Consider the following 23,485-nt stretch of genomic DNA (forward strand, 5'->3'; position numbering starts at 1 on the left):
AAACCAAGACCAGGGATGGTGACAGTGGGGTCTTTGCTGTCCCTAGAGCAGATTTAGAGGAGTGCATTCCCTCAAATCTTTGAATCATGGTGTGGAGGAAAAAGGTAAGGGCTTTGAAGAGGCTGATGGGCCAAACCTGGAAGATAGTTTATCTGCAATGAGAAAAGGGGTAAGTTCATGATACCATTTCTTTCTCTCTTTTTTTTTTGTTAGTTTTTATCTCATAATCATAAACTTAACTCTGCAATCCAGCTAGATGTGGAAGAGAATAAGGAAAATAGAGAACCCAAAGAATTATAGCAAGAGCACAAAGATTATAGGATGCTGAGAGCAAATAGGGTGGAGGGGTGCTCTCCTGAGCTCCAGAAGGAATGGTCTGGTAGCTAAGGTAAAACACAAATCAAATTTATTAGATTTGTCCACAGTCAGCAGTGATGACCTTCTTACTGGTCTTGCCATTCCTAGAACAGAAGCACTCCATGGCTTCCACAATATTCATGCCATCTTTCACCCTGCCAAAGACCACATCCCTGCCATCCAGTCACTCAGTTTTGGCAGTGCAGATGAAGAACTGGGAATCATTTGTGTTGGGTCCAGCATTTGCCATGGACAAGATGCGAGGACCCGTAGGCCTCAGGATGAGGTTCTCATCATCAGATTTCTCCCTGCAGATGGACTTGCCACCAGTGCCATTATGGTGTGTGAATTCACCACCCTGACACATAAACCCTGGAATCATTCTGTGAAAGCAAGAACCCTTATAACCAAATCCTTTTTCTCAAGTTCTTAGAACAAGACTGTTTTCTGTGGTCTTTGGAACTTTGTCTGCAAACAGCTCAAAGGAGATGCTGCCCAGGGGCTTGCTATGGCGATGTTGAAGAACACTGTGAGGTTGAACGTGGCTAGTGGCAAGGGGCTCTGGGTAGCATGGGTGGCATATGCAAATCTCCCCCATGACTATTTCATATGTGTATGTATGTGCATGTGTGTTTGTAATCTGTAAATTGTAAAGATCCATGCCCCATTTACATATTACTTCCTATTTGGTTAATAGAATTCTGTCTGATGTGTGAATGCTTGGGGTGGGGATAGGAGATGAACTCTGAGATCCATGCTCTTGAGGCTTATCAAGAAGGATTGCTAGGCCTAGGCTTAGAATAATGAAATACACCACCCATCTGTGAATGAATGACGTGGGCTCAGACAGTGAGCATCTCAGCAGCAGTCTGCACTAAAGATTCTTATGCCCCAAACATTACTGAGTTTGAGTTTCTCAACATGTTGGTGCATGAGAGCTAAAGATCACATTTAATTTGATTCAGGTGTTATTACCAATAACATAATCTATAAAGAAGTTGCAAGGACTGCTTGCAAGGGTGTGTTAAAATGAAGAAGCCAAGTTCTTTTTTTTTTTTTTTTTTTTGAGATGGTGTCTTGCTCTGTCACCCAGACTGGAGTGCAGTGGTGAAGTCTCGGCTCACTGTAACCTCTGCCTACTGGATTCAAGTGATTCTCATGCCTCACCCTCACGAGTAGCTGGGATTGCAGGCATGCACCACCATGCCCACCTAATTTTTGTGTTTTTAGTAGAGACAGGGTTTTGCCACGTTGGCCATGCTGGTTTTGAACTCCTGACCTCAGGTGATCCACCCACCTTGGCCTCCCAACGTGCTGGGATTGCAGGCGTGAGCCACTGTGCCTGGCCGGAAGCCAAGTTCTAATTGTGAATTCTGTAAATACTTAGAGCTTTCTGATGTGGCTATGGAATAGACTGCTGTCCAATAGAACTTTCTGTGATGATGGAAACGTTCTAGATGTGCACTGTTCAGCACAGTAGCCACTATATGTGGCTATTTAAACTTTTAATTAAAATTAAATACAATTTTAATTCCTAAGCCACACTAGCCACATTTCATGTGCTTGGTAGACACATATGGTAGTGGCTTCCATATTGGATAATTCTGGAATCAAAAGAGTCTTCTGTATAGGTGATCTTTATAGCTGGTATTTGGGAAAGAGTTTTCAACTTTTCTGCTAACTCTGATAGATTAATCGATCAGAAGGGGCTGCTTGAAGCATTATGTGGGGAGGACTTGCAATCATATTTAGATACACTGAGAGAGAATGTTGTGGTAGATGGTAATCTGAGTGTGGGAATGAGGTACAGTGTTATGGTTTAATTATTTACCTTTTCTCGTTTTAAACTTTTCCTCACATCAGAGAGACCATGTGTGTTGGGCAAACCTTTCAAAACCTCACTTCCCATGTGATCCTGCTTCCCATCTGTTTGGTTCAGCTGTCTCAAGGAGACATCTGTTTCTACTCTTTGTTAAGGGTGGAGACAGTGAGTGCGCCCCCGTCCCTATCCCCACAAATCACATACAGTCACACACAGAGTGTACTGTAGTTGATCAGCAAACTTGCCTGTCCTGTTCTCTCTTGCAGACTTACATGTCAGATCCTCAGAGAAGACTCAGGGAGATGGGAACTGGGCAGGCAAGCCTTGATTAAAAGGAGGAGTAAATGGTGAAGGAAAGAACCACTTTTTCTGTCCTCATTCCCCTATAAAATTTACATATTTTTTTTCCCCACTGAGAACAACAGTAACATCTCTGGTAATATTATGCTACCACGAACTAACATCTTCCTTTCTTTCCCTATTTTGAACCCTAGGGTGATTTGTCTGGCCATCACACATCGTGATTTTTGAAAGAGTTAAGTACATTGACCTCTTGCTGTTAGCATTTCTGTAGTTTGCTCAAGGAGTTTATTTGGGGAAGGGGAGAGGAAAGGTTCATAAGAATAATTTCTTTTTATTTTACTCCCTTATTGTGTATGAGTCAATTTTTTCCCCAATAGCTATGACCTTCTTACAGTAAGGGACCATCCTGCAAGTAAGGATGTAAAGTATGAGTCTATTTTTTCCCCAATAGCTATGACCCTTACAGTGGTGTCTAGAAGAGAGGTTGACAAAAGCCAACATGCGATATAGGATTTATTGAACTGAGGTGCCTGGGATTTAATGGAAAGCCTTGTATTTAGGACTATGTCAATGATACACTATCTGATTTTCCCAATTTCAATGGCTAAATGAAGATTATCAGAGCCCGAGTCGCTGTTTAGCCCTGGTACCCTAATAATGCCACTTGTATCAATCCCCCATTTTTTCAGTACTTCATCATTAGGATATTGTGCATAGGGTTTGCAGATGGTGGGCCCACTGAACTGGGCTGAAAATATAGATGTCTACTTGGCCAACAAGTAGTGGAAATAGACACACTACTTGTATATATGTGGAATATACACATCATAGTTTAGTAAGGTTTGACTGCCACCTGGTGGGGGAAATTCTGCAGTATGTTCATTTCAATGTCAAACGCATAAATAAGACTCAAGTCATTAGTCACCTAACTGTATGCTTGGATGCCTAAGATATTCCAAAATAGTTCAGTTGCCTTAAAGGAATTAAAGACTTATAATTGTGGTTGTGTTAGGGCATGTGCCTGCTATCTGCAAATATGATTGCTCATTAACTAAGTAAGACCCAGGCACCAGATTCGTTGTCTTCGAGGGTTCTTTTCCAGCTCTAAGGTTGTGTCAGTCTTCACCTAGACTTTGAGAGTAAACTTGAGGCCAGAATTATTAAGATTTTTATTGCCAGCTGGAGCTAACATACATCCTACCAATTCCAAGCCGGGTGTGAAATCTCCCAGAAACCACCCACTCTTAGATCTCATGGAACAAATTAGAACAGGAAGGAATCCTCATCTCTCTTTATCAGAAAATAGCCCTGTAAGCAAGGAGCATGTAAAGAAGTAGAATGGAAAAGCAAGCAAGTTAAGTTTTAACAATGCTAAGCACACCTAATAGATTTTCCTTAAGTTGATTCTTTTTTTTTTTAACCAATGTCTGAAAAAAAAACTACAAAAAACAAGGAAAATGATCTACTTTCTTTGGGTTGTGGAACAATCTAGCGTATAAGGAAGACATCTTGATCTTGTAGAATGACCAGTATAACAATATGTTGTATCAGATTTATACCCTTCCCAGATTTCCTTGCTCCCTTTTCCTGGGCCACTGGCTGCTGGCTCCATGAAGAGTCCCATCACTGCTGTCCCCTCATGGAACATCACTGTCCACCTTGTCTTCCTCCAATGGTGAAGGCCCAGTTCAATGGGTCTAGTCAGGTCAGGTGTGGGCACCAACACCGCTGCAGCTCCCACTGGGCCAGGTTCAGTGAGAGCCATGCTGGAGCTTACCTTCCCCTGGGAGAGGCCAAGGGAGATGTCACTGAAGTGCCTGGACTCGGCTTCCTCACTGGCTGCCTAGAAGAACCAGTGACAACCCTAGTGAAAGTGCAGTGGTAGGCGCTGGGTCATAGGCAGAGGGATTTGCTTGTGCACAGGACTTGGGAGAGCAAAGAGAGTTCAGAGAACTGCACATTGTCAGTGTGGCTGGAGTGTGATGAGCAGATGGGAGAGGAAGGCAGACAGACAACACAAGGCTTTGCAGGATGACCTTGAACCTTAGCCTGTGTCATTGGTAAGCTATGTAAGCAAAAGAGTATTGCAAGCAGGTTTGTGGTTTAAGATCTGGCTGCACGGTAGGGACATGATTAGAGGGAGACAGAGCTTGAGAAAGGGAGATAAGGAGATGGTTGGGGGAATGGAGACTGGAGATGATGGGGGGCACTACGTGGTGGCAATTGACTTGTAGTCAGGTGACCAAAAGTCCTGTTCTGGCCCTGTCACTAACTTTGGTTGAATTATTTAAGTCTTCTGCTGTTCCATGTTCTCATCTATGAGTCAGACTTAAAACTACCTCAGCTGGGTTCAGTGGCTCACATCTGTAATCCCAGCACTTTGGGAGGCCGAGGCATGGAAATGACCTTGTATCAGACATAGTCCTAAATACAAGGAACTGAGACCAGCCTGGCCAACACGGTGAAACCCCCTCTCTACTAAAATACAAAAATTAGCCAGGCGTGGTGGCACGCACCTGTAATCCCAGCTACTTGGGAGGCTGAGGCAGGAGAATCACTTAAACCCTGGAGGCGGAGGTTGCAGTGAGCTGAAATCACGCCATTGCATTCCATCCTGGGCCCAAAGAGCAAAACTCCATCTCAAAAAAGCAAAACAAAAGAAAACAAAAAGTACCTCATCCCTAGTCTTGAGAATTAAATAATTTGAATGCACTTACTAACTAATAGGTGCTTCATAAATATGATTTGGGTGTGAAAGGTGTGAAGACGGAGTGGCCTCCCCTGAGTTAGCACAGCTGTCAGGCCAGCTGAGCACAGCCACCACCAAGGCCTCACTAAAGTAGGCCCTAGGTTTTCTCAAGATAACAAGTGATTTACTTGGATGTAAGAAGCGTTATCTGTAAATACTGTCTCCACAGGATTAAGGGGCCAGAACGATTGCTGGTGATAGAAATGTCAACACCAAAAGGCCGGTAGGACACTAGAAACAGCAGTCAGGACGTGCCAGCTGGCATTTGCTGCACGCTGTGCTATGCGTGTGTGAACACACAGGTGAACATTGTAATTAAACATCCTGGGGTGATAGTATGTTCATACAGTCAAAACAGGTGATAGATTCAAAATGTAATTTGAACTTAATCATTTGGGTGGAGTGATTTCAGAGTCAACTAACTTAGCAAACCATTTTTAAAGAGTGCTAATTAAAAATTGCCTAGGGTTATCAATTTGCTGCCAGAACTGCAGAAAAATGGGCATGGAAAAATTTCAGTCCAGCTAATTATTGGCTAAAGCATAAGACTTGATTATCACCATGTCAGGGGAATTTTTTTAAATGGGCATATTTTCATTCAAAGCTTTTAATTTTTTAATTTAGGGGAAGAATTATTGAGACACTAGAATTATTATTGGGAGACTAGAATCCCGGGGTGAGAAAGACATAGTATCTTATTTGCTTTATTTTGTTCATCATTAATTATATCTAGCGTCATTAAGGCAAATACATTTTTGTGTACTGGATCGAGGAACCTTGGAGTCCTAGTTTGTAGACGCTTAATTGTCTGAGGTAGCACTGAAGCCTAAAACACAAGTGGACAGTTACGGTGTTTATTTCAGTCTGCAGAGTCTCAGGGTTTGATGAGAGCATTTAGTGTGCTGTGAGGGTGGCTGATGCAATTCTTCTTGGTGCTTTTCCACCTTCCTGTAGATATTTTAAAAGTTAGGTGTCCAGGAAATCTCAATAAGAATCCGACTGTGAAGTTTAAAGGGACAGACAGCATGATGGTCTTATTCTGTGCTCAACTCCCAGTGCGTGGCACATGGGAAATTCTCAGCAGGCATTTGTTAAATGAAGGAATGCATCTGCCCTGTTGCTCTAGAGCCTTGGGAAACATCAGTGAAAACAACAAAAGTCGCTGCCCTCATGGAGATTACATTCTAGCAAGGGGAAGAGAGATAACATAATAAATAAGTAAATTATGTGGGATGCTAGGTGAGGCATTCTTTGGAAAAAATAAAATTAACATTAAGTACGGGGCATTGAAAGTGCCAGGGATACAGTAGGGTGGAGTTGGGTTAGTGGGCCTATTTCTTTACTCAATACGAAGTTCCAAGGAGGCCTTGTTGAGAAAGTGAGGTTTGAAAAATGATATGAAAATGGCAAGGGCCCTGGCTAGACGGACATGTGGGGAGGTGCATTCCAGGCAGAGGGAACAGCTAGTGCCAAGGCTGCAAGGGTTGTGTTTGAGGAGTAAGGAGGCCTGTGAAGCTTGAGCAGAGTGAGCAGAAGGAGAGCAAAAAATAAGATTAGAGAAGTAATGAGGGGAGTCAGTCAGGCCATCTAGGACATTTCAGTCCATTGTATAAAGACTTGCCTTTCTTCCTAATCCTAAGCAGGATTTTAAGTAGAGAAATGGCTGACTGGATGTGGCCACTGTGCTAACGGTCAGGAAGGAGCTCAGGGTAGAAATAGGAACCATTGGGAGGCTACTGCAGTCATTCATAAGAGAGACCACATGGCCTGAACCAGAGTGATCATGACAGAGAGAGCAAGAAGGAGTCAAAGTCCATTTTGAAAGCAGAACTAGCAAGTGCAAGAGAAAGAGGAAATCAGAATGACTCCAAGGCTTTGGGCTTGAAAACGAGAAGGACGGGATTACCAGCAATTGAGATGGGGAGGGAGGAGATGACACAGGCTTTTGGGAGAAGAGTACCAGTTTAGTCTTGGACATGCTGAGTGCGAAAAGTCCATCAGATATCAGAGTGGAGATGACAAGTAGAAGATTCAGTATGTGACTTTCCATGCACACGTTGTTGGAGACCATATGTACTAGGTGTGACCACTAAGAGTGAGCAGACACAATGAAAAATAAAAGAACAAGGCCTTACCTAGGAGCTGTCCTACATTAAAAAGCTGGAGGAAAAGATGAGGAACCAGTGAAGGGTACAGAAGACTGACCAGGGAGATAGGAGTAACAGCAGGAGAATGGAGAGTTTAGTGTCCTGGGAGTCAAGGGTAGAATGTGATAATTGTGTTAAATATTGATGAGATATGTCAAGTCCAGTGAGGACTGAGGCTTGACCACTGACTTTAGCAATATGGAGGTCACCAGCGCCCAGTTATTTTGGTGGAATGGGGAGGCCAACACATGCTTGGAGTGGGTTTAAGAGAGAAATAGGAGGGGAATTGGAACTAGAGTGCACTTAAGACAACATTTAAAAGTATACTGGGAAGGAGAATAAAGAAATGAGATGGTGGCTGCTAAAGGAAGCAGGGCCAATAAAACAATTTAAGGAAGTACTTTTTATGCCAGTTGGAATGATCCAGGGGAAAGGGGGAGAAAAACCCATGATGTAGGAAAGAGAGGGGCAGGTTGTAGGATGACCCTGAAGGGACCAGAAAGGAGAACTGTGCACAAGTGGTTGGCCAGCTTTGATGGGAATGGTGGATGGTTCAACTATGGTAACAGAAGGAAAGGCGGCAGGGGCAGATGCTGGTGGGTGGAGAAAGGGATGGAGTCTGAGTTCTTTTTTGATTGCTACAATTTTCTCAGAGAAGTTGGAAGCTAGGTCATCAAATGGAAGTGAGGAGTTGGGGAAGAGGTGTTGAAAGTCTGAGGAAGAGGAGCAGCCATAAAAGAGAAACAAAGAAAATGGGAGAATGAATGGATTGGGGACATGCAGTAGAATTGCCAGGCATCGTTAAAAACCCACTTAAAAAAGGTGTATCTGGATGTGTGCATGCATTTTAAGTGAGGTCAGTCGTCACAGTTGTCATGTTTTGTTTTTGTAATTTTTTTTTTTTTTTTTGAGACAGAGTTTCGCTCTTTTTGCCCTGGCTGGAGTGCAATGGCGTGATCTTAGCTCACTGCAAACTCCGCCTCCTGGGTTCAAGTGATTCTCCTGTCTCAGCCTCCCGAGTAGCTGGGATTACAGGCATGTGCCACCATGCCTGGCTAATTTTGTATTTTTAGTTGAGACGAGGTTTCTCCATGTCGGTCAGGCTGGTCTCGAACACCCGACCTCAGATGATCCACCCGCCTCGGCCTCCCAAAGTGCTGGGATTACAGGTGTGAGCCACCGCTCCCAGGCCCTTGTTTTTTTTTTTTTTTTTTTTTTTTAATTCCCCCCCCTAGCAATTTTCAGGTGCAGGAGAGGGAAAGCGTGGGATTGTGATAGGTTTTCGCCTGGTAAGCCTGAGTCCAGGGGATAAGCAGTAGCATGATTCTGACTGAAATGGAGTTTGCCCAGATGCTTAACGATTGTCTGTTGAATGAATAAATGATTTAAGGAAAAGCTGAAACTTTATAAAAAAGAAAAAAACATCTGCATGGGAATAATAAGTGCCATCTCAATGTCTGAGAAATTGCACAATGAGTCAGACAATGAGGGTCTTCATGCTGGCTGCTGTTCTGTGCGCCCTGTCAGCCTCTGTCTATTCCTCTGTCCTCCTTCTGTGGCCTGTCTACACGTTTCTATTCATGAGGACCTTGGAGAATTAGAATGTGTCTGCCTCTGTGGGCCTCGTTGAGCCTCTCTGTTTCTGTGAATGTCTTCATAATGTTTGAATAATAATTTACTGAGAAGGTTTATTTTTTTCTTACATATATTTTAAATATTTTAAATCAAATACAACTGTTTTTAAAAATTCTGATTTATAAACATACATGTAACCTAATTTACAAAATATAGAAAAATGTAGATAGATTCATAATGAAAAAATTTACCTACAATATCATTATTCAAAGTCAACCATATTAAAAATTTAAATATATTCTCTTCCAGTATTGGCTATTATTTACATACATGTAATCAAAATGTACATATGCACTGTATCCTTTATGCTCTTAATATTAGTCTGTTATAAATTTCTCACAAACATTGTTTTTACTGGATGCATAAAAGCCTATCTTCCACTTCTATAGTAACTTTGGTGTTAATAATTTAAGGTAGGCCAGGCACGGTGGCTCACGCCTGTAATCTCAGCACTTTTGGAGGCCGAACTGCGTAGATCACCTGAGGTCAGGAATTCAAGACCAGCCTGGCGAACATGGTGAAACCTCATCTCTAATAAAAATACAAAAAGTTAGCCAGGCATGGTGGCAAGCACCTGTAATCCCAGCTACTCAGGAGGCTGAGGCAGGAGAATCGCTTGAACCCAGGAGGTGGAGGTTCCAGTGAGCCGAGATCGTGTCACTGCACTCCAGCCTGAGCAACAAGAGCAAAACTTCCTCTCAAAATGACACAAAACAAAACAAATTTAAGGTAATGCTGTCATTCTGAGTGGTTTAGAAAAGGGAAACAAACTTTCCATTCTCTTCTTCTTTCCCTATCTCCTGTGCCCACAGTGAATGCCCCACTTTTGCACTCTCTGCAGTCTTCCCCGTCTGTGTTTCCATGTACTTCTGCCTCTTTTTCTTCCTCTTCTCATGTCTCTTTGACTCCTGGCTCCTTTCTCTCATTTGTCTCCTATTCATTTACCATAATGGAAGTTCTGTGAGGGCATCCTTATACCCTAATGTCTGTCTTACAGTAGGTACTAAAATTTGCGTGTAAGGACAATGACATGTCAACCTGGAATATTCCGTTTAACTGGACTGTCTGGTTTATTGAAAGTTAACTGCTAATGAAATGGCCAGGGTTAGTTTCCTGCTGGGGACTGTGGAAGTCTCATCTACCCAGGGAAACACACTTTTATCTACATTGTTGCATCCATAGTATTACAGAGAGCAAACTCTTCAGTCATAAATCTTCTGCTTAGAAACCTGACCAGTAGATGCAGTATTGGTAAATTTTCAATGAGGCCATAAGAATGCATTTACAAAAAGTACAAAGTTAAGGGTGCTTGTGATGATTTTAGTTAATCAGCACAATTTTAGAAGGAAGCAGATACATCTGTCCTTTCCCTCAAACTTCATATAGCTATAAAATGTTAGATTTCCTGGGGAGTTACTCAACACAGAAACTTGGAGATTAATTTAGAGGCCAGATCCCCACAAGCATTTGTCTAGACTTAGACTGAACACTTCTGTTGCCAGGAGCTTGCATGTCTAGTGGGAATGGGTCTGTTCTGTAGTTGTTGGATGGAAAAATTGTTAGCAGAGTCTTTTTTATGTTAAGATGAAAAGTACCTCCCACAGAGTCAACAAAAAGTTCTGGTATATGGAATTTTTTAAGGAGGCTAAAGTATGAATAATTGGAAACTTTAGTAATTTGAGGCTTCTGTGATTTCTCTAACTCCTTGTAGTCAATCCATTTATCCCACCCCCTTTAACGCTAACATTATTTACTTGATTTTAGTTCTGTGAAGCTTTGGCTTTTATAAATATTTGACACATCTACCCAAGAGCATGGTTAAGCCTTAGAGCAACTTGTGGAAAGTTTTCATTCCTCAAAACCGGAATGAATAACAATGGCCTCGATAAGACTAACATTATTAATGTATTTATATGGGTACATAATTACTAGCAATATCTAGAGAAGAAATTATGAAAATGATTTGCATATCCATTTCTTAAAATTTAGAGCAGGGAGGCCAAGGTGGGCGGATCATGAGGTCAGATCAAGACCATCCTGGCTAACATGGTGAAACCCCATCTCTACTAAAAATACAAAAAATTAGCCAGGCATGGTGGCATGTGCCTAGTCCCAGCTACTCGGGAGGCTGAGGCAGGAGAATCGCTTGAACCCGGGAGGCAGAGGTTGCAGTGAGCTGAGATAATGCCACTGCTCTCCAGCCTGGGCGACACAGCAACACTGTCTCAAAAAAAAAAAAAAAAAAAAAAAAAAACCACTTTATCCTTTATCTCTCAAGCCTTGAAAATAATATATTGGCTTCTTCATGATTTAATCCAGGGCTTCCTCATGAAACTCATTGCTCAATGCCGCTGGCATGCAAATATTCCAACTGACCATGCTGCTCAGTTCCTTGCAATAGAATTGAATAAAAACTTGGATTAAAAGGTCAACTTTAAAATATGCCTAATAAATTCACTGACTAAAAGCTATCCCAACAACTTTCTGCATCATTTCTCTTCATCTCATTATTCATGTAGGCTTCCCTGAATTTTAAGGAATGCAAATAAAAGAGCAGAATGTGTGGAGCACTGGGGCCTAGGACATTTTTTTCATGAATACGGAACTAAAGGTAGAGTGAAAGGTATTTCTTAAATAAATTACGTTGATATGGTGGAGAGAGTATTGATGGATGCTTATGTATTTTCTATAGCACAAAAAAGTAAAACTCATGTATTATTCTAAGCATCCATTATTTTATGTCCTTCATATATTTGGTCCCATAGCTGTAATATTGGGAACCTCATTACTTCAAAATGATTATTTTAAAAATTTCCTAACCTATGATACTAAAATTATTGGGGTTATTCAGGAAGTTGTGGTGGGACAAAGCATGAGAATTTCTATAAGGGAGAAGTGAGCAGAATGTCATAATACTACATAGAAAGCTTTCTCATGCATTCTACAAATAGTTGCTGAGTAACCACATGTGTTAATAAAAGTGATATAAAGGTAACACTTTTGGAAGAATGAGATCATGTCCTTTTCAGGGACCTGGATGAAGCTGGAAGCCATCATCCTCAGCAAACTAACACACGAACAGAAAACCAAACACTGCATGTTCTCTCTCCTAAGTGGGAGTTAACAGTGAGAACACATGGACACAGGGAGGGGAACATCACATACCGGGGCCTGCTGGGGGGTGGGGGGCAATGGGAGGGAGACCATTAGGGCAATTACCTAATGCATGCGGGGCTTAAAGCCTAGATGACAGGTTGATGGGTGCGGCAAACCACCGTGGCACATGTATACCTATGTAACAAACCTGCACGTTCTGCACATGTATCCCGAAACTTAAAAAAAAAGAATAACTATACAATAATAATTCTAACTCAAAAACAAACAAAAAAGAATTATTATGAAATAAAGAAGAATTCTAACTCAAAAACAAAACAAAAGATAACTTTTTTGGGAGGCCGAGGCAGGCAGATTGCTTGAACTTAGGAGTTTGGGACCAGCCTGGGCAACATGGAGAGACCCCATCTCTACAAAAAAATACAAAAAAAATTAGCCAGGCATGGAGGCTCATGCCTGTAGTCCCAGCTACTTGGGAGACTGAGGCATGAGAATCACTTGAACCCAGGAGATGGATGTTGCAGTGAGCTGAGATTGCGCCACTGCACTCCAGCCTGGGTGACAGACAGACCCCTGTATTAAAAAAAAGCCCATAATCCCACCACTTTGGGAGGCTGAGGCAGGCGGATGACCTGAGGTCAGCAGTTCGAGACCAGCCTGGCCAACATGGTGAAACCCTGTCTCTACTAAAGATACAAAAATTAGCTGTGTATGGTGGCAGGTGCCTGTAATCCCAGCTATTTGGGAGGCTGAGGCAGGAGAATCGCTTGAACTCTGGAGGCGGAGGCTGCAGTGAGCTGAGATCGTGCCACTGCACTCCAGCCTGGGGGACAAGAGCATCTGGGACTTTGTCTCAAAAAAAAAAAAAAAAAAAAAAAAAAAAAAACGAAAAAGAGAAAGAAAAAAAAAAATTAGCTGGGCATGGTGCCAGGTGCCTGTAATCCCAGCTACTCGGGAGGCTGAGGCAGGAGAATCGCTTGAATCTGGGAGGCACAGGTTGCATTGAGCCGAGATCCCGCCACTGCACTCCAGCCTGGGCAACAAGAGTGAGAGACTCTGTCTCAAAACAAAATGAAACAAAACAAAAAAGCACTTAATCCAAATCACAAATAATGAGATTTAGCATAGGGAATTCAGTTGCAGACAACATAGCATTTATTTTTTTATGGTTTTAGACTCCTCAGGCTAATTTCATATGCATGTTAAAGGTTTAATTTGTAGAACAAGTAAATTTAAACACAAGTAAAATATTAGAATTGAATGCCAACATCTCACAGTATTTGAAAATCACATGTACTCTTGTCTGGAATCCACCTCAACTCTTGACAGCCATGGTCGTGCCTTGAACTTCCAAATCGAGAAATCACTCCAGCTACAAGATTTCTAACTCTGAAAATTTTCTCTTAACCTCTTACTTCTTCTATTTTTCCTGTTAAATGAGGTCAATTAAACGTGCTCTTCACTTGCTGGGAGTGGTGGCATGTACCTGTAATCCTAGTTACTTGGGAGACTGAAGCAAGAGCATCCCTTGAGTCCAAGAGTTCGAATCCAATTGGGGCAACACAGGAAGAACCCGTATATTAAAAAAAAAAAAATAAATGTCCTCTTCATATTTACTTTGACTCTTTCAGCTTACACTAATATTCTAAGCCTATGTGATTACTTGCCTCATGGCTTTCCCATGAACATGCTAGCCATTTTAAGCAACTGAAAATTGCTTGGCCTTTTGATTTTCCTTTGTTACTAGCTGAATGTTTTGCCCTGGACAATGCCTTTAAGCCTGGCCTTGGACTTGCAATATCACTTTCTTCTTCAGATATGTGAACAAGGACAGATACAACCAGATTTAACCAGACTAGGTTTAGGATATTTATCTTTCAGATTGAGGAACCCATTCAAGGGCAACATTAACATACAGACGCTTCTTGACTTATGATGCAGTTATATCCCAATAAACCCATCATAAATTGAAAATATCATAAAGCAAAAATGCACTTAATACACCTAACCTACCAAACATCATAGCTTAGCCTAGCCTACCTTAAACGTGCTCAGAACACTTACATTACCCTACAGTTGGGCAAAATCATCTAACCCCAAACCTATCATAATAAAGTTATCATAAAGAATTTTACATCAAAAGTCAAAATTCGAAGTAAGGTTTCTACTGAATTCTAGCTTTTACACTATTGTAAAGTTGAAAAGTCCTAAGTCACACCATTGTGAGTCAGGGACTGTCTGTATCTACTTTAAATCTTGGTTAGTTAGGGAACAAGGAAAGAAAAGAACAATAGTTGTCAGGGACTAGAGAAGCAGTGCAGTATGTTCCCTCAGCACGGGTACAAGCGGGGACTTCAGTAACTGCACTAGTGGTGCAGCACAAATATTCACTGCTCACTTGCTACAGACAAGGCCCTACTCTAGGAATAGGAGATACAGCAGATGACAGTCAAGGACCTCAGGGGGTTCATATTCTAGTAGAAGGTTCATACTGTTTAATGGTTGACAAAATTATGCCATTCAGATGAAACTCTGCTCAATTCTTGCATAATTTTATTCTCATAATTTCCCATGTTTATTGTTCAAAAATAGAATGGGCTGTTAAATATTCACTAGACTTTAGGTTTTAAAAATATAAATGTTATGGTATGATTTGCCACCCTACATTTATCAGTTCCTTTGACTATTAGCTAAAAACACTTTTCTACCTCTGGACTCTGTATACAGCTCAGATTTCTTGGTTCTCGGGGACCAGCTATGGGTCCATTGTGAGAAATTTCCTACTTTTCAACTGTGGGCGCTATCAGGGCCTTGCTTACGTTTTTCAAGTTATCTGCAGGGATGGAATTAGTTTTTATTTGTTGTGTACAAAGTCCTTGCTTTCGGCGGTAGAATGAAGTGCTTATAGAGAACAGTCTATGGATCTATTTACTTCCCATGACCTGTGAAGAGGAGTGATGTTGCCAGGACCTCTTTCCTGGGTTGTACCCAGAGCTGTTTTGTGCATGCTCTGAGCCTCCAGGGATGCCACCCAATGGAGGCTAATTGATCAAGGCTTCCTGGAGAACTGTTTTGAGATAGATTCTGAGGCTCAGGCTGGGGCTTATCAGAAAATAAAATTATGATTGATAAGTGAAATCTGCTGTGGTCAAGGAAGGGCAAACTTGTACTGTACATGCCAGGAATTTTCGATTCTGTATGCTACTCCTAAGAAAGGCTTGACCTTGTAGCTTTGATTTTAATCTCCGCAGGTATAAGGATAATTCATTTTATTTTGAATAGAATGCTCTAAAAACAATTTGAATAATCTAATACCCCTGCCCATTTCCTAAGAGAGTTGTGTTGATTGTTTTATTCCCAAATAGGATCACATTCAACCCGCTGTCATTGGTAGATTATTCCTCTTAACACACATGTAAGAATAAAAGCTATTATTAGTTTGGTGATAAAGGCAGTGAAACAAACATCAAGAATAGGAGTAGAAAAGTGTTCTATGTGACCTTGCTTAAATTATGAGGCAAGTAAGTTGAAATATCTTCAGATATATTCTCACTCAAATATGCCAGTTTTCAATAATGTATTGAAATCATTTAAATTCTGAAACAGATTTTTTTTTTTTTTTTTTTTTTTTTTTTTTTTTTTTTGAGACGGAGTCTCGCTCTGTCGCCCAGGCTGGAGTGCAGTGGTGCAATCTCGGCTCACTGCAAGCTCCGCCTCCCGGGTTCACGCCATTCTCCTGCCTCAGCCTCTCTGAGTAGCTGGGACTACAGGCGCCCGCCACCACGCCTGGCTAATTTTTTGTATTTTTAGTAGAGACGGGGTTTCACTGTGTTCTCCATCTCCTGACCTTGTGATCCGCCCGCCTCGGCCTCCCAAAGTGCTGGGATTATAAGCGTGAGCCACCGCACCCAGCCGAAACAGATTTTTTAAATACTTTAATAATGGGATATCTTAATACTTTGATGGGAAATATTTTTTAAAATTACACTCCTATTGTCCTAAATTTATGAAAAAAAATTTCAATGCAGAACACTTGCATAAATACACACACTTTTTAAAAAAGGTACCTTTATGCATTTTGCTCTGCCCTTAGGTGCTCTTTTTCCAATCTAGAATATATTTCTGGATGTTTTTCAATTGAGAATAAAATTACTGGAGTACACGCATGTTTTATTGTGTTTGTGTGTGTCTACGGACTGGGTCACAAGGTATACCAGATGTATTTCTAGTGGGTCATGGTAAATATAGTCTGAAAGTCACCATTTTGACCATACCCCTCTCATAATCACAGAGAAGAGCAGTTTCTTGCTGCGTACTGACTTGGCACATACCATCAGTCGCAATCACGCCAGATCTATGTGCTGCTGTATTTTCACAGTTCAAGTAAAGCTGTGGAAAAAGTCTGAGCAGCAGTGGTAGGCAAGGTCTGTGCCACCCACGGAAGCATAATGCAAATGCATTCCACACACGTAGAAGCGTGACACAAAAGTTTGAGCATTTACCTGTATGAATGCCCCAGTCTGTGTCCACCGCTTCTTTGCTGAGTGATGTTCGCCCATGCCCCCCTCTAGCCCCAATTCCTCGAACCACACATATAACTTATTACATGTCATGGTCATGTGTGACTCCAACCAGGTTGCAATAGCTGCAGCCATTTTCATATTTTCCCTGCTTTCTAAAGAGAAGTGAGACCAGAGCATGTTTTCACTAATCAGTGATTTAGGTAGACAGATGACATTTGGGGGTGACAATAACTAGATTTATAAATGCTATAAATCCGACCCATAGAAATAAGAAAGTGACTGGAGTCAGAAGATCAAGGAGCACCTGTCACTTTCCCAGCAGGGCCCAACCTGCAGTCTCTTTTATGGCTGCAAGCTGGAGGTCAGGATCTGAACTGAACAGGAGTGAAAGAAGATGGACTTCCTGGGGGGCTGATAGTTCACTGGGTGTACCTGAGATCTCACCATCTGCTGACTTGTATTGTTATAAAAATAAGTGGATATTTAACTGCCACGGCGGGGTAGCACATAAAGAGAAAAACACAGGTAGTTTTAAGGAATGGGAAGGGGTGAAATATAGTTGTCCCCTGATATCTGCAAGGACTGGTTCCAGGACAACCTCTCCAACCCCCAACCTGCAGATACCAAAATCCGTGGATGGGATACTTAAGTACCTGATATAAAATGATGTGGTATTTGCATATAACCTATGTACATCCTCCCATATATGTTACATCATCTTTAGATTACTTAAAATCCCCAATACAATATAAATGCTAAGTAAACAGTTGTTATACTGTATTGTTTAGGAAATAATGACAAGAAAAATGTCTATATGTGTTCAGTACAGATGCAACCATTCTTTACAAATATTTTCAATCCATGATTGATTGACTGAATGTATGGATGTGGAACCCACTGATATGGAGAGCTGACTGTAATAAAACCAGTACCTAGTGCTGTATGAAAGGAGAGAAGGTTAGCACTCCCCTTGACAAGAATGGAAGAGGCCCTCGGGCCTGACAACACACATATGGTTAAAACTAGCACCTAATTCCTCAGTAGCCTGGCAGGAACTGGGAATGGTGGCCTATGTTTTAAGAGAACCCCTTCTGTGGGCCCCCAATGGCTACAGCCTGATACTCAGGTGGTGGTGTGAGATAAGCCCCAATGCTTTTTTTTAATCCCCTGTCCCCCAATATTTACTAAGCTTCAGGAAACTATATTCTTTTTTGATAAGTATCCATTTATTAACACTGGTAACATTTTTAGGGCAAACAGAACATGCATTCTTTGGTAGCAAAATTTTAAAATCATAGATATATTTCTTTTATATATTATGAATATATTTCTAGTAAGGACTATATAACTAGTCTTCAGAAACTGAAGATGGAAACATAGCTAAGCCTCAACTTCCGGTCAAGCAGAAAGTAATGAAAAGTGCCGAAAATGCTACCGTCACGTGGGCCACTGCTCCTTAAATGCCACAGTCACATGGGCCACTGCTCCTTAAATGCCACAGTCACGTGGGCCACTGCTCCCTTCATTCTCTACAGACAACCTGAGTCTCACACTGTCATAGCACCAAGAAGAAAACAGTTACTGTCACTTTTCTTATAGCAACATAGGGATTTGTGTACATAAAACATGTTGGACAGGTTCTCCTTCAATCATGGTTTGTATGTCAACAGTTGGTTTCATAAAACAGATAGAGAAAGGTGGAAAGAAGATAGAAGATGGTCTCTTTACAAAAGAAAGGTGAATACATTTCGATGCACCAGGGTGTTTAGGCTAAGTCAGTAACTGTGTGTATTATCAGCCCTATGACTGCTAAGTGTCAATATTTAGAATTTCAGTGTGGGAAAGAACCTCAGGCACCATCAGTCCAACCGCTTCCATTTTACAGCTAAGGAAAAGGGTCCGGAAACTTAGGTGAATATCAGACTGGGATGAGAACACAGGCTTTGGAGTTAGGCTCCTTAGTATATGAAGTTCATGTATCCCCACAGACAAACTCATTTTCTGGTAATATGAATATACTTCTGGATGAACCAACAGTTTTTCAGTCTAAGGTATGTCAGAAACGAATTCGATTTTTATGCTTAAGTTTCCTCTGCACAGCTTTTTCCATTTAGGTTGTGATGATGATGAGGACTGTCACCCCCTCTAGACTTTTGCATTCTTACTTTTGAATTTGGGGGTTAATGTGTGAGTAGGGCTCCATGAATCATCATTTATCTTTCACATTATTTCTCTTTTCACCTATTGCTTATATAACTACCTATTTTTAAATTTAACAATTAGGTCAATGAGTCTTGATTTATTTAAAAAAGACAATACCAAAGACAGTAATAAGGTCAGAGTGACCTGGTGCACTTCTAACACCCCAATCTGAAAGGAATTTTTTTTTCAGTATAAGATATATCATATACAGAAAACTAATACTAAAAGGTACTCAGAGGTAGCCCTTGTTGTTAGACATTTAAGGATGTTCTAGACTCCAAGAGGAACCTCAACAGTTTTCTCTGCTTCAAATTAAAAACAATTTTCTAGGATAAATGGAATGATTAATAACATAAGAAGAATAATCAGTACTGAATTGTATAGTGGAATGATTCCCATTAGGTTCCAACCAAATATAATGGAGCTTATTTGCTTTCTTAGCATGTATCTTTCTCACTACTATAAAATTGAGATCTGTCATTTATAATGTTACCTGTATTATCTAAACACTAACATCTTTAAACCCAGTGGGCTTCCCCTAGAGAGGTTTAGATTCTTGCAAACCCAGGTGAATCGTTCTTGTTGAGCAATGAACCATTGAGAAATGAGATAAGGCAGAGGCACACTTATGGATGCCAGTCGACAGGTTAGTTTTTGATGGCCATGGTCCAGAGGAGTGGGTGGTCAGTTTCCACAGTCACAACACCAGACCCGTCGTAGGTATTGGAAGTACTGACCAATGTTCCAAAAGCAAGCACATCATTTGCTGTAAGAAAATAAGGGAAAAAAATTAGTAACTATTTCTTTTCTTCCTCCAGTGTAGATTAACTTTGTCACTTACCAAAAAGCAAGTAAGCACACACTTTGATAAAAAATATATAAATGTGGGATAGGTGAAATATATGATATACGGCTTTAAAATGGGTTTCTATAACTTGCTGTAAACATTTCTATAACTTGCTGTAAACATTTTTCCTGGAATTGGTTATTGACCATTTTGGGTTATATATCATTCTCAATATTAAATTTTATTAGAATCTTTTCTTTTTCTTTACTAATTATAAAACCAAAACCTATATTTTTAATGTGCTACTTACTTCCTTCCCTGGGTACAATTTTAGTTTCTCTTGATAATTCAGAATTAAAATCTAATATGTTATTACACTCTATAAAATGTAGTTTTAGCTTCAAGTAGAAATGATATGAGACAGATAGAAAATTACCTAAAAAATGCATGTGATTTTGGTCATTGTTTTCTCATAAAGAAAAGCCAAAGCGAATACAGCTTACATTCTGTAAAATTAATAGAAACTCAAAGGTCAAAGCCGACTTTCAAATGTGTAATCTTGAGCAAGTCAGTTAAGCTCAGCCGTAAAGTGAGGGCAAGAGATGATAAGATAATCCTTTAAACTACTTATCAAAGTAAAAGGCTTATGAATTAAGATTAGAATTTATATATTTATACATTTCATAAATATATAGCTATAAATATAGTTTTTATTTTCTAACAAGTTAATGCCTAGGCACAGATTGGTAACTTCACCTCTCTTTGCTGATACAGGAGCAATTCACTGCATCAACATGACTCTAAACTCACAACTGTCCTATAAGCATCCCTTGGTAACCAATATTATTTTCTTTACCAAAATTCAGAGAGAAAAATGAACAAATGTTATGGAGCCCAAACTATCAGAGTCAGAAGAGGCCCCTTTTCCTTCAAACAAAACCTATGAAGTTATACACACTGCTTTGGGGGAAATCAGTCAATTACAATGCTCACTTCCCACTAGAGGGAGCCTCCTGTCTTCCTGAGGAAATCTTGAAAAGGCAATTTAAAAATTCAGGAACAGTACTGCAAGATAATCTATCGTCAGTTTTACCAGTTCACACAGCTTATTTATTAAAACTCAAATTATTTTTCATATTTCTTAATGTTTTTACTAGTGCAAACACAAAAGTAAAATTACACAGTAATACAGAGTGAATCTCATGTGAATATTGCCCTGATATGAACTTCAATATAGGAAGCTCTTAACTCTTGAGTCATTTGGGACTTGGGACTTCTGTGAGATGATGTTTCTGAACACTGGTGATATACACAAAAATATGTATTGATCTAGACACTGTTACATAGTTGGTAGATCAGGGTGGTGATCTTTGAAGGATTCACAGCAAAGTCAGTTGAAATCTCTACCTCTCCTGAATGGTGGTCTTGCCTGGAACCTGGGTGCTTACCAAGTAGCTTACTGAGACCTATCCCAGGCCTATGGTTTCAAGGTTTTCCCAACAGCCAAGAGGGAGGGAGTCAGGGAGCACTTCACACCACTTCATTGCGAAGGCAATTTAGAGTGCTTCAGCAGGCCTGCCAACTTTAAAGTGGAAACTCCCTTGTGAAGACCCATGCATGCACAACCCACTTGAATTTGACACATACATTATATGATTCGAGAAACTGGATTAAAATCCTAGTTTTTACTTAGGCCCAAAGAACAGGAGTACAAAATTGTGCTTCAAGTTTATAGCTGCATATAAATTCCTTTCTGATTTTTGAAGCCATACTATGGATTTCAGAATTTCAGCAGTAGCCACCCGGATTATACATATTAGGTTTGCTAAGACACTCTTGTAGCCTAATTAATTTTCAAATGGGAAAATAATCAAAGTGGTTGTATTTGGGCATAAGAAGATGCAATTTTTTTTGAAGGAAACATTTCTTTGAGTTAAGCAAGGCCACTGTTAGCCATACTTGTAAATTATGTTTTTATTTTATTTTATAATATTTAAAGTTCCAACAAGACCAGTTACACAGTTACAATTAATTAAAGACAACAATTGGTTTTGATTATCTCTAACTTTATGGAAAGTACAATAAAAATGATAGAAAACTAAGATGAATAAGTTGAGAGACAAAGTCATGAATTTTAATTTACTATGTCATTACAATTATTTTGGAATATATTTTCTTCAAGTCACAGAATCATATTTTTAGACAAAACCTTAGAAAAATAAAAAATTTTTAAGGAAAATATTTAGAATTATGATGAACTTCTTCTTCCCCAAATATCTGAAGGCCAATCATGACATAAGTACATGAAACTAGTAAAGAGACAGCTGTGTACAGATAGTAGAAAAACAAATTACCTCTTCGTTTCTACCCTAGAGGATTTGTCGAACACTTTAGCTGGCTGAACTATAGAAAATCTGACTTGGATTCCCCCCCCCATTGTTTGCAGAGTAGACTACAGCCAACCATAGTTGCTCAAAGACAACCAGTTATCAGATCAAGTCCAGTTTTCAACAAAAGGCAAAAATAAAAGTTACAGATCTATGTGCAAGCTTATAAGCAATGATATTTTGTGTGATAAACACATAAACATAGATTTTACAATTTTCATCCATTATCTCAGGCTGTTTTATTTCCCAAAGGTAAGGATGAGAATTAGCAATCCGGGTTCTATTGTTTTCAGTGATGTCCTCCCAGCTTTTCTCTAAAGCTGGAAAGACAGGGGACTACAAAGCAAGAGCTGGCAAATCGGTGGAAACCAATTATTCAACTCTTTTCAGTTAGTGGCACCATTTGTCCCTGGTTTCTTGCCCATCTTTTCTCCACAAGCTACATTAGTGAACTGTGGCTCCTTGGTTGGAGCTGGAAGCGTGAAGGAGTACTCTGCAAGGCCTCGGATGCTTTTGGCACTGAAAAGCAACAGTGGGAGGCATTCATTCTCTGTGCACCTGCATGACTTTTCTCATCAGGTGCTTTTATAGAAAAGGCATCTATCTATCAAAGAGCATGACTCCATCATGATGAAGTTAATAAGTTAGACCTAGGTTCAAACCCTGGCTCTACCATTCACCAGCTTTACAAACTCAGTTATTTAAATTCTTTGGCCTTGTGTCATCAACAGTAAATATGTAGAAAGTATCTACTTCACAGGGAAGTTGTATGGATTATGTGGCCAGTCTTACATATGATACATATTCAAGTAATTTCCATCTTCTTTGCTTTCTCCTGTTATCCTGCCAATAAAACAGATCAGGTTTGTCTTTTAAAATTAACAAAAAGAGAGATGTCGTGAGCTGAACAACTAGCAAAGGCCTGAATTCAAGTGATTAGTTTATAGCCAGCTGAGAAGTAGAATGAGGTACACTCGTAACTTTTCCAGGCTAGCTTTTGTGAAATACTTAACATCATTTCAGGTGATTCCTTGGCCTGCATGTATGTATGCATTTATTTAATAGATATTAAAGCCTCATTCTGTGCCAGACACTAGGGTTTAAGGATGAGTATCTCTGCCCTCACTAAAATGAGGACTCACATTTTAGTAAAAGGGAAAGATACACAATCAAACCCAGCAGACAGAAGAGAAGCATGAGGTGGGCCAAGGAGGGCAGAGGTGCCTTCCTGGCAGCCAGGATGGGTTGTGTATTCAAGAGGGAGGTGAAGCCTTTGACAGTGGGGGGATACTGGCATCCCTAGAGGCCTGCCCGCTGACCTGGCTTCCCAAGAATCTGTAGATCGACGCTGGTTCTTTTGTAAAAATAAATAAATTATTTAAAAAGGCAATGGAAACATTTCTAAAATCAATAAATCCTGAGGGCAAAATGGAGTGAACTAGCTTTGCCTGGGAGGTGT

General features: G+C 40.3%; 1 protein-coding gene and 1 pseudogene across 1 annotated transcript in view; one reads left to right on the top strand and one right to left on the bottom strand.

Annotated features, from left to right (window-relative positions):
• Nucleotides 1-17,585: 17,585 nt before the first annotated feature.
• Nucleotides 17,586-17,730, top strand: LOC115838146 (annotated as a pseudogene).
• Nucleotides 17,731-17,854: 124 nt separating this feature from the next.
• TPK1 (thiamin pyrophosphokinase 1) overlaps nucleotides 17,855-23,485 on the bottom strand; it is a 398,550-nt gene continuing 392,919 nt past the window's right edge. Inside the window, exon 8 of the mRNA XM_030826376.1 lies at nucleotides 17,855-19,618. Coding sequence (XP_030682236.1) covers nucleotides 19,500-19,618 — 119 coding nt within the window. The 3' untranslated portion in view covers nucleotides 17,855-19,499. The remainder of the gene's footprint in view (nucleotides 19,619-23,485) is intronic.

The sequence above is a fragment of the Nomascus leucogenys genome, chromosome 13, assembly GCF_006542625.1.
Source record: "Nomascus leucogenys isolate Asia chromosome 13, Asia_NLE_v1, whole genome shotgun sequence".
Classification (NCBI taxonomy): Eukaryota; Metazoa; Chordata; class Mammalia; order Primates; family Hylobatidae; genus Nomascus; species Nomascus leucogenys.